Here is an 11,606-nt window from a genome sequence, read left to right on the forward strand (position 1 = left end):
GGGCACTTACAGAAGTTGATCTAATCAAATGAGACTTTGGGCGACTAGCGAGCCACACCAGTCATATAAAACCCCACCTCACCATTTGTGGGTTGTAGTAGCTAACAGACCAGTATGGAGAGATATAAAAAGAGATGTGTGTGTGTGTAGATTTCAATGGGCAAAACCTTTGTTTTTATTTCCAAAACTATGCAATGGAGGTCTAATTCATTCACCTCTGCCTTGTCCTCCTGATTTAACGGTGAAGGAGGTGTGTGTGGGGTCAACAGTCCACTTCATTGTAGCTCCATATCACCCGAAACTTTAAGACCACACACAAGGGTCTGATTTAAATCCCTCTTGTAACTGTACACCACTTAAATATTCCATATCCCTGGGAATTTTGTAACAGTACCAACATATCCTCATACAATAGTTTGTATGATATCTAACGACTTAGCGCTCCACAAATTACATTACGTACGTAACATACAGTTATCATAAGTTAGGTTTAGGCAATTAAAGTTAGTCTGGTTAGGGTAAGGAACAGAGACATTGTTGGCCGTGTTCGTGAAGATACAAAGGTTAGGTTTCGACAAGAAAAAATATTTTGATTAGGTTTAGGTAACTAAAGTTACGAAGGTTAGGTGTAGGAAAAGAAACATGACTGGGCGTCTGTAGATTTTGGCAAGTAAAGTTACAAGGGTTAAGCGTAGGCAACTAAAGTTACTTAGGTTAGGGAAAGTGAAATTACTTTGGTTAGGTTTAGGAAAAGAAACATTGTTGGGCATCTTCGTAAGTTATGAAGGTTAGGATTCGACAAGAAAAGTTACTTTGATTAGGTTCAGACAAGTTAAGTTACAGGTTAGGTTCACAAAAAGAAACATGGTTGGGTGTCTTTAGATTTGGGCAAGTTAAGTTACGAGGGTTAAGTTTAGACAACTAAAGCTACTCAGGTTAGGTTAAGGAAAGTAAAAGTTACAAAAGTTAGGTTTAGGAAAATAAACATGGTTGTGCATCTTTAGGTTTAGGCAAGTAAAGTTACTGTGGTTAGGTTTAGGATTAGAAACATTGTTGGGCGTCTTTGTAAAGTTACGAAGGTTAGGATTCAGCAAGAAAAGATACTTTAATTAGGTTCGGACAAGTAAAGTTACAGGTTAGGTTTACAAAAAGAAACATGGTTGGGCATCTTTAGGTCTTTCCAAGTGAAGTTATGAAGGGTAGTTTTAGGAAAAGAAACATGGTTGGATGCCTTTAGCTTAAGAAAAGCAAAGTTACTTTGGTTATATTTAGGCAAGTTAAGTTATTTTGGCTGGCTGTAGGAAAAGAAACATGATGACAACATAGCTTAAAATAACTCAAAGTTCACATGGCTCCAAACACCAGTCTCCTGGGGAAAGTCCTGTGTTTTGTGACCCATCCACCACCCCAGCCTGCCTCCTTACAGGGACTACTTCCTTTATTTTACTCCTGTCAGTGCATTGGTCACGTACACACAGCCCTTCCGATGTGGGTTATACACAAATTAGTGGGTCATGATTAGGAGGGTTATATATGATTTGTGGTACATTACTATTTGTAGATATTCATACGAACAGTGCATTAGGACGGCCTGACAGTGACAAAGCTAAAGAAGCAGTAAGTTACATTTCACTGAGACTTTAAGTGTTTTTTCTTCATCTTTAAATGCAACTCCTGAACTTAGTAATGGTGGATGTTAGATTTGCCTTTCGACTGTCTATACTTACAGTAAAGCCTCCAACAAACAGTGCAGGTTGGAGTCTTGTTTTTAGTTGTTGTTTGTTTGCAGTTGCCATTTCCCATGCATCACACTTCAAAATGTCTCACTGACATGGGGCAGTCGTTTGTCAGTCTGTCTGAAGTGGAGCTGTCTTCCAGCAGCGAGAGAAGTGGAAGCTCTCTCTCTTTGCCGGGTCTAGAGTTTGGAGTTTCTCCCTATTTCTCCCTGACACTCTGGCCCACTCACAGGCTGCCTGGGCTCCTCATCTCTCGCAGTAGTCGGAGGGGTCAAAGGGCCAGTGCAAGCTGGGAGAAGGAACGGCGAGAGGGAGAGCTGCCACGGCAGGTAAAGGGAAGCAGGAACGATATTTTATTAATTTGCTGCTGAGATCCTGAAACAGACCAAAGGCTGTGACAGGTATCCAGTGCACCGCTCCACATCCTCCCCCACCGCCTCCCCCCGTGAACTCTACCCTGCGAGGGGCTAGCCAATTTTCGCCAGCCTGTCGAGATGGATGATGGGAGAGCATCCGTCTAATCAGCCCTCCTAGGACCCCCCGCCCGGCCGCCCCCCTCAGACTGGCCAGATTGACTGACTCCTGGGCCTGTGTGCCCCAGAATCCAGATTCCAAAGGAGAATAATCTCTCTTGCTCTCCCTCTCTCTCCCTCTTTCCTCTTTCTTTCACAGACAAAAAAATAAGCACTGAGATGCACAGACCACCATTCCCCTCGAAACTCTCCAGAGGACTCCCCTCCACCATCACACACGCTCACACAGCCTCCACCCTGCGCATCCCTCTCCCTCACCCCATTAAAATATGGAGCAAAGTCTAGATATTTCATGAGGTGCTTATGGGGAGGGCAAGCGGGCTGGCTGTGCAGTGCTCTCACTGACCCTCAACTACTGCCCACCCCTCGAGCAACTAGCAGACATGGCTTCACTGCATCCTCTCTTCCAAATAAGACTCACTGTCCTGTCATTTTAAAAGCAGCAGCTCCCTTATGAGGGGAAAAAAATGTCCCTGGGTTCTAGCAAAGGCCACATTGCAATGTGAAACTTGATAATAAACTTCCTTCTCCCTTCGCGTTGGCTTCAGATACAGTAGTGCGAACAGAACTGAGCCACTGACAATGCTGCTAGGCTGGATTAATTAGCCAGATTCATTAACTGATGGATGCGCAGTATTAGCCACAGCTTAAATCTGACATTTCTCTGAGTGCAGTTCATTTGTGAAGAAACACACAAGTTCAGTTCCTCCAGCGATGCGGCGTACTGGAGGGCTGCAATCAGAGGCTCCTCTCCCAATGATCCCAATTCCTCCAAAGACGAGACAATGAGATTGAAGTTACACAACAGCGAAGATGACATTTTCTGCGCAAGATTCCCTCGGTCCTTTTAAGCTGGGCTGTCTTTTTATTTTTTTTTGTGTCCCCTCCATCCTCCAATTTCATTATCATTCCTTGGAAGTGACACGAGATTGTAAGTCGTGTGTTAAGTCGTGCCGCGATCGACGGAGGAGTGGAAGGACTGGGTTACTGTGTGACTTCTCCCTCTCCTCAGACGCCCGCAGGACACGTACCTTAATTGGAGTGTCTTTTAAAAGGATTCCTTCAAAGACAATCCAAAGCTCCCTGGCCTTAATGAGTGCTGAAAGTGACAAGAGCACATCTGCATCATGTTCTACTTCCCCACACAAATGAGATTCTCCTCTCCCTGTGTGATAGCCATTATTGCCAAGCTGTGACCAATTCCACTGTTTTAATTAAGCATATTTATAGGCTTCACGGTCACCAGGTGTAAACAGCTATGCATGTCATAACGTCCGTCGAAGAGAAAATAGGGAGAAAAAATGAGAGATGGACAATTGGAGACAGAGGAGGGAGTAGGGAGGAGAGCAGAGGAAAGAAGTGCATGAAAAGGGTTAAATGTAAAAGTGTTTATCCAGTGAGCTGCATGTTTGTGATATTATAACTCATGAAATACCTAAAGTTGATTCTATGAATGATGGCTCTTCAAAACAACATTTTAGGCCTTTCTTTCCCCCCTCTTTCTTGGCACTCTTCAGCATGAAGCACAGAGACTTAATTCCCCAGAAGTTTTATATTTTCTCCTTTTTTTTTTTATGAATTTTAAAATATGCCCCCAAAAACGCCCCAACTGCCCCGCGTCCCAAAAGTGTCGCACAAAAGCAAAGCTTCATGTGTTTGTCCCCAAGCGGCTCTCAAACACCCCATTTTCCTTGAACATCTTGATCTGCCAAGTATGACAGCTCTTCACGCTTTTGAAAGTTGTATATATATTTTTTTCCTTTTATATGACAACTTGTTTTCTTCTTCATCACCCCAGGTGCTCAGAATTCTGTCACCATTTCAAAAAAGTTGCACTACAAAATAAAAGAACAATGAATTAGAAAGGAGTAGGAAAAAAAACAGCTGCTTGTGAGGCGCCATCATTAATATTTAAGCTTATTTATAATTATGTACAACACTGTACACACACTGTAAACGGGGACATAAACACCCTTAGATGACGAGTGATGTATCACAATAGTGGTGTTCTAGTTTTGTAGGTGGATCAGAATTAGACAGCATGACAGACCTAATGATCCTGGGAGGATATTCTCTTTCTCAGTGCGTGTGTGTGTGTGTGTGTGTGTGTGTGTGTGTGTGTATACATCTGTGTGCGTGCTGTATGTATTTGTCTTTGAGTCTGTCTCTCCCAGGGTGTGATATGTGCATGCAAACACATTGTCTGGAGGGAGACATGACAAAAACTCCCAGAAGCCTTTGAGCTGTTCTTTTTTTTCTTTTTCCTGTGTTGCACCACTGGGGAAAGTTAAATCCAAACAAAGAGGAGACGCTTGGTGTACTGTGCTAGAATCCATCACCGGATCTCTCCCTCAAACATGTCTCCTTTACTTTTCTTAGTTGACTTTTTCAACAACTTTGATAAATGCCATTTTAAGCGCTTCTCAGGAAAATTCACTACAGGCTTAATTTACTGCCTGTAGTGATTTGATGTTTCGAGTGTCTATTATGCTGTTGATGTTAACACAATGCAGCAGAGGCCAAAATAAACAGCATTAGAACAATTATTCCCTCTCGAATTTCATATTCACACGCCAAACACCAAAGTAATTTAACTCTTCAGTTTTCGAAAAGGACGTTGAACGACACCGGTCAATTAAAAGCTAATTTTCTGATTCGCGCCTCCATTTCGGTGGGAAAACATGAGAGTGCACATCGACACTCGCCTTCCCACAGAAGCGTGGAAATGCAGGAGAAAATTTAGTCCTCAAAAATCTCCGCATTTGTGAAGTGGCATATCTAGCAGCACAGGAGAGGGAGGGAAAGGGGGGGGCTAGACGCTGTGTAGCATCCCTAGTCAAAGTCTGTCCCTGACTGAAGTGGTTAAATGTGAGAGTAATTGTGTTTTGTTTCTGGGACTGACATGTGGAACCCCATGGACCCCATCTCCCTCCCAGTGACAGGCAGAGATCCTCCCCCCTCGCTCTGTCTAATTAGAGGATGTAGCCCAGGGCTCATGTCCCAGGAAGACCCATCCCCCTCCCAAGATGGCTCCCCTAAGAAAGCCCTTAATTGGGTTCTTTAGTCATAGTCTTCATTTTGGCTGGAAAGGCATCTGTGTGTTGCTATCACCTCAGAATACAGTTTGTATCGCTCTCTTGTGTTTCTTTTTTCTACCTCTCTCCTTTTTTTTTTCTCTCCCTCTCGCCGGCCCTCTCTCTATTGCTTTCCCTCTCTCCCTCTCCCCGTCTCCCACTCTCTCCTCACTTAATGAGGCCCCATAATAACACAGCAGTTGTGCAGTTGTTTTGCTACCTCAGTCAAACAGCGGGATCACTGCATAGTGTGTTTCTAGTACCATTCACTTGTCTACTTAGACAGGGTAATGAGTATCATTTGGAGCTACAAAGCACTAGCCCACAAAAAGGGTGGTCCGTCATCTCCGGTTACACCTCAGAAGCATTTGGTCGGGGTAGTTAGACATCTAATCAAAGAAACATTATGGATTTATTATATATTTTTACAAGCATTCAGTGTGAATATCACTGGACGCAAAATGACACACATGGAAGACATTGAAATCCATCGCCGTTGTCAACTCCACCCCGGCTTGGTGCTGTTACTGTATGACCACGACTCCCCGGGCACCTCACTTCAAACAAGACAGTCTGTTACCAAGGAGACCAGGCCGGTTGTGGCACAACAGTGTTTGGGGTCAACCCTCCCTACGGCCTGATAAGTGATGACTGTGGAGAATGCCAACTGCTGTATTATTTATTTATTTGATTGTGTTCTTCATTGGCTAAACTAGCCAGCAGTAAGCCTGGCCTGAGGTCAGAGCAGGAAAGGATTACTCCCTCAGTGGACTGGTCAACAGTAGGGAATGCACAAAGGGAGGACTGAGTCAATACTGGACCGAGTTCAACACACCATTAAAGATCAAGGCAGAATGCAGCACTCCGGTCTTTCTCCACAGCAGTTTTGAGCGATAAGAAAACACTTCACACAGTGGCACAACTTTTACACAATGGGGTCATAACTGTCCGTCTTTCAATCATTACACAAACATAAACGAGCTTAAATACCCGCGTCGTTGCTTAAAGTCGCGCCACAGTTTGAAAGAAAAGACCACAGGTTCTTTGTTTTAGTATCATTTGATGACGTTCTCTTATGCGTTAATTAAATTCCTGAGTGATGACTACGGGTATGCACAGGTCTCAGTGGTTTTGTGCACACTCCCCGTGCTCCAGATGCAGCTATGCAGGCTTGCCGTATGTCAGCCATGCAGGGTGAGAGAGAAACTCAGCACAGACTGATAAGACTTTTAATCAGAGCTTAGAGGGGGATGTTTACAGTTTTGACTGTTCCTTCAAATTTTTTGATTATAGATAAACTGAATAAGACACTTTAGCTGCAGGGGTTAAAATGAAGGTGCTTAACTCTTCTAATTAAATAGTTTCTTTAATGAGTCGTTTTTACTGTAACTAAGACTTACTAGCAAAGCTATACTTTACTGTTTGACTCATAGGAGTATATTTCAGGGAGGACGCAGGGGACACATACCCCTCAATATTTAGAACATGTTCATTTGTTACCCCCCTATAAAGACATAAAAGTAGCAGAGGACTTTTATTTGAAAAAATTAAAGATATTTACACCTTAAATTGATGCAGAAAAGGCACAATTTGGTGCATAGAAATTCACCAGAGTGCAGAAAATTAAGTGTTTGATGCTCAACATTTTCTGTCCCCCCCATACATCCTTGGTTCAACTAGCATGTCCACAGACACAAAGAAATGACTTAAATAATCATTTACTAATGCAAAATGTGAATTATTTTTTACACTTTGTATCATGTTTTCTTTTGTCAGAAATTTGCAGTTACAATATTCTCAGAAAATATTAACAAGCTGGCCTGTAGTTGCAGTTTTTTTATGCCTCACTGTTGGCTTTTTGTGCCTCTTATTCCCTGTATGCATCAAGAAAATTGATTATAGATCAGTGACATATTGTTTTTCTGTTTGTTTTTGCATTACATGACATTGACAGACTGTAAAATGTTGTAATTGCAGTATTTTCAGCTGTGCTAATCAACAGCTTTGTCAACATTAACGCATTTATTTATGCTTTTATTACCATAAGTGTTAGTTTGTGCACTAATTTTAATTGTTGTAACATTTCTACGCAACATATAAGATATATAATTGTCAAGAAAATTAAAGGTACAGCACCCAGAATTTGAGGGCAACATAATGCGACAGATTCTGTTCTTTTCAAGTTTCAAGTTGCACACTTCTTTGTTTGTTAGAGAAGCCTTGAAAAGGCCATGGCTTAAAAAGTCATTACTGCTCACTCAGCTCTCCAACCACTCGATAAAGAATGGGTTTAATGGTACACGCCGCACAACGCCAGGTACAAGAGCAGACACAATGTGCTTAACATGTGCTCTGCAGGTATTAACATTATGCTAATCAAACATTGTTAGCGTTGCGATTAAGCTTTACATCGTCTCTCTGTGATGTTGGACAATGTGAAGATTGTCTTTAATGCAGCGGGATCAGATGAAAGAGAGAAAGTGTCTGCTGGTCTGCTGGACTTCCTTTGCAGAGCTGATGTAAGAGATGCACCTCTGTTGCCTCACTGGAGACCGGGTGCTATCGATGGAGACCAGAGCAATGGGGAACGACATAAAGAATGATTAGTTAATAAATCAACTCCCCAGCCTACTTGCTCTTTCTCGCTCTCTGCTCTTCCCCAATCGTTCCCCTTTTTTTTTTTTCTCACCCTCTCCCTCCTCTGCAGCAGTGTTAAATTCCTAAGACATGTTGCACCTGTTTGCATGGGTACACAAGACCCCCGCCGGATGTTCCCCCCCTCCTCTTCTTCTACCCCTGAGGGCGTTGCAGCAGGGTGATGTAATCAGATGAAAGTGGTGGTTTTAACGGTGGCACAGAGCCGGTGAGAGAATAGAAGAGGAGGAAGAGGCTCGCTCCGAGCCAATGCAGCCAGTCTTCATAAGGGAGAAGCGGGTGCGCATTATTGATCAGAGCAAAATTTAATTTAGTGGAGAATTGACTGCTATGGTTTACCTGAACACTGCTGGTAACTGGGCCCTGCAGCAGGCCTGTGTGGCCAGCAGGTGGTTGAAAGGATCGAGGAGGAGATTAAGGGTTGGATAGAAGGGAAGGAAATGGATGATAAGAGGAATGGCAGAGTTTCAGGGGGAATAGGATGGCATTGAAGGAGGGAGTTAGGATGAGAGCTAAAAGGCTTAATGGAGGGCATCTAATCCTAAATTGCAGCGATTCTGGTGTGACACCATTAGTGACATCCTCCTTGCCAGGGCAGTGGACATTTTGGTCATTTTCCTGCACAAGATGTGAATTATGAGTTTCACATCTAATTTGACATTTGTGGTTTGGTTCTGTAAGTATTTAACTTACACAGCGCCGGTGCAGAGGTACTTGAAGAACTTGACAAGGATGAAGATTGGAAAGTGAATTTCACCCCCTCCCTCTTCCCTCCCTTCCACCTTCCATACTCATACACAGAACAGTTTATAGCTACTCTGCGGAGTTCAGTATCCACAGAGATAAAGGTATCAGTTTCATTTTCTTTTAACGTTTTTTTTCCCCCTCTTTTCCTCTATTTCCCTTTAGTCTGCATGGCTGCCACAGCCACTGAAGTCGTTTAACACCGTCCTTGAGAAAGCCCTCAGTGAGAAAACTCCTGGCATGTTTAAGGAAAAGGTAGAATGCAGTGTGTGTCAGACAGAGCTGGGACATGCAGAGGGGGGAGCCATTCCCCAGAGGGGTTATTTTCCCCTCTAATAGCTGTTACGAGCCCTACATTATATCCAAGGAGCTACGTTCCTTTGGGGTCCACACACACACACATACACACACACCTAGACGCACTGGCACACTCACACAAAGGCATGCACACTCAGTTGAGCACAATTTTTCTCTCTCTGTTTCTCTCTCTTCCACACACACACACGCACACACACAAACGGGCACACACACTCAGTCCTAGCCGCTTTGCTCTCCTCGTGTCAATATCCTGCCATTTGAAGTCACGTACTGCAGGGGCTTCTGGGAGTCGCCGAGGAGCCAGGCTGACGGGTAATGGGCCGCATTCATTAATAAGGTTGCCGTGCTCCTGTCCCTCCTCAGCAACGCCAAGGATGTCTTCACCGGGGGGTAGGGGGTTGGTGGAGTGTGAGGAGGGGGAGGAGGTGAGGTGGGGCGGGAGTGAGAGAGAAAGAGGGAGAGCGTCCCGTGGGGAGTCTCCTCCCAGACTCACTTAAAGGAGCTTTATTTCAGCAAGAGAGGAGAGAGGGAAGCAGAGGAGCTGTCCGGGGCCGCCTCTTTAAAAAAGGGAGAGCAGGGCCCAGGCGAGCCACGCTAACCCTTACAGGGGTCACACTCCTGCTCCCCGTCAAACAGCTTATTACCCCACCTGTCGGGAAGTAATCGCCCTAGCTGAAAGGAAAGCTGTCGAGGTGTTTAAATGCTTTATATGGAGGCAGCTGAAAGGGTAAAGAGGGAAGGAATGAATGCAAGGGGGGCTAATAGTCGTCTCCCAGCGCTGCCCAAGGGACTCTGCACCAACAGGACTGAAGGTGACTGCTTTGGTAAACCTCCTCACTGAGGTTGCAGTAATCATGTTAGATCTCCTCCTCACTGTTTCACTTTAACACTAGTTAGGCGGTAAAAATGTCATTTCACCTACACGTATTCCTGTGCCTATGTGCAGAACAAAATGTATGTGTGCACTGAGGTGTGAGTGTATTTGTGTATGCATGCATGCGTGCTGACGACTCTGTGACAGGTGTGTCTAGTCCATGCCAGTTTCAAGAGTCCAAGGCCGTGTTTTAAACAGAGCGCAGCAAGTGGGGCATGTAGTTTGCATTAAAGGGATTAGCAGTCACTTCAAAAGATGACCTGGATTCAGCCCACCAGGGACACCAGTTACACACCCCCTGGTCCACACTCCCTTTAAAGAACCTGGCACAGCTGCCCCACTACAACCACTCTCAACGATCTGTGTGTGTGCCTGCATAAATTTGGGAGACACGGCAAAACAGAGCGATATTGTCAGCTCGTTATCCTGTCATAGTGAATTGTGCACCGTTACATATTTACAGCAGCGTGGAGGATCAAATCGTCTGCGGCCTCACCTGCACATTAAGCATTTCTCAACTTCCTTTTTTTTCCTGCACTATACGTTTGCAGCACATTCAATACATGTAGGCGCTGGATAAACAAGACCCCAAGGATGATATTCCATCAGGTGTGTCAGTGCCTTGTTATAGATTTGTTTCCATGGACACAGGCTTTGATCGGGAGGCAGGATTTTTGAGGAATGGGATGTTATCTGTCAGTGGTCTGGCGCCTTTGTGTTAGACCACGACTTAACTATGCTTAATCCCAAAGCCAACGACCATTGATCCACACACAGATTTGACTCCTGTGCAAGCTAATTGGATCAGGATAATGAAATGTCAGGATAATGAAATGTCAGGATAATCAAAAGTCAGTGTGTGTCAATCATAACATTTAAAGCACATTTCAGCGTGTAGTGTCCTTAGTATGGGAGATGAAACATGTTCCCGATGTCCTTCTAATGAAAGCGTAGGAAAATGAAAGGTCCATTTGTTGTATGTGATCATAATGCTTCCTCTGTTTCTTTTTGTGTCCTTGCAGAACCACGCGTTGACTCAGCACAGCAGCTAACATGGCAAAGATCAGCGCCGCGGCCGAGAACAAGGATCACATGACGCAGAGAATAATGTGCTGACCGCCAATTACCGCCAGTGCAGTTTCCCACCGACTGTCTCGCACTGAACTTTCGATTCAGTTTCACCGCAAGGAACCATGCCACAGCAAGAAAAAAGAAAAGCAAAGCAAAGAAAATAAAAGAAAGAGGGGGAAAGAACATAAAAGAAAACCCTCTCCGTTCTTTACTAACCATTATTTCAAAAATAAAGAAAAAGCCAACTTGTTTGTACATAGAATTCTTCATGTGTTGCTTAACTACAGCTATATTGCAATCTTATACAGTATTTGCCAATGTACAGTTCAAAATGTTTGTCCAAAAAAAGAGAAGGGGGGTTAAAAAAAAAATATCAATGACATTGTCAATCAGACCAGATGGGACTCAACCAGTTGTGTAAAGGAGAAACAGGGTGCCACTGAGAGCGTAGGAAGCTGTAGGAACCAGAGAGTGTTGTCAGGAGGACTCTTTTCATCAGCACCACTCCTACTGCGCAGTATGTCACTCTGTATCCTAACATGGTCAATCATTACGGGGTAGAAAAGCTTGATTCACCAGCATAGGCTGAGATCTTGTCTGT

General features: G+C 44.1%; 1 protein-coding gene across 10 annotated transcripts in view; it reads left to right on the plus strand.

Annotated features, from left to right (window-relative positions):
* Positions 1-11,358, plus strand: part of LOC126383162 (zinc finger protein 521-like) — a 97,227-nt gene extending 85,869 nt beyond the window's left edge. For all 10 annotated transcript variants that reach the window (XM_050033619.1, XM_050033622.1, XM_050033618.1 and 7 more), the window contains one exon: positions 10,957-11,358. In XM_050033619.1, coding sequence (XP_049889576.1) covers positions 10,957-10,986 — 30 coding nt within the window. In that variant the 3' untranslated portion in view covers positions 10,987-11,358. The remainder of the gene's footprint in view (positions 1-10,956) is intronic.
* The last annotated feature ends 248 nt before the right edge of the window (positions 11,359-11,606 follow it).

Source organism: Epinephelus moara, chromosome 21 (assembly GCF_006386435.1).
Source record: "Epinephelus moara isolate mb chromosome 21, YSFRI_EMoa_1.0, whole genome shotgun sequence".
Classification (NCBI taxonomy): Eukaryota; Metazoa; Chordata; class Actinopteri; order Perciformes; family Serranidae; genus Epinephelus; species Epinephelus moara.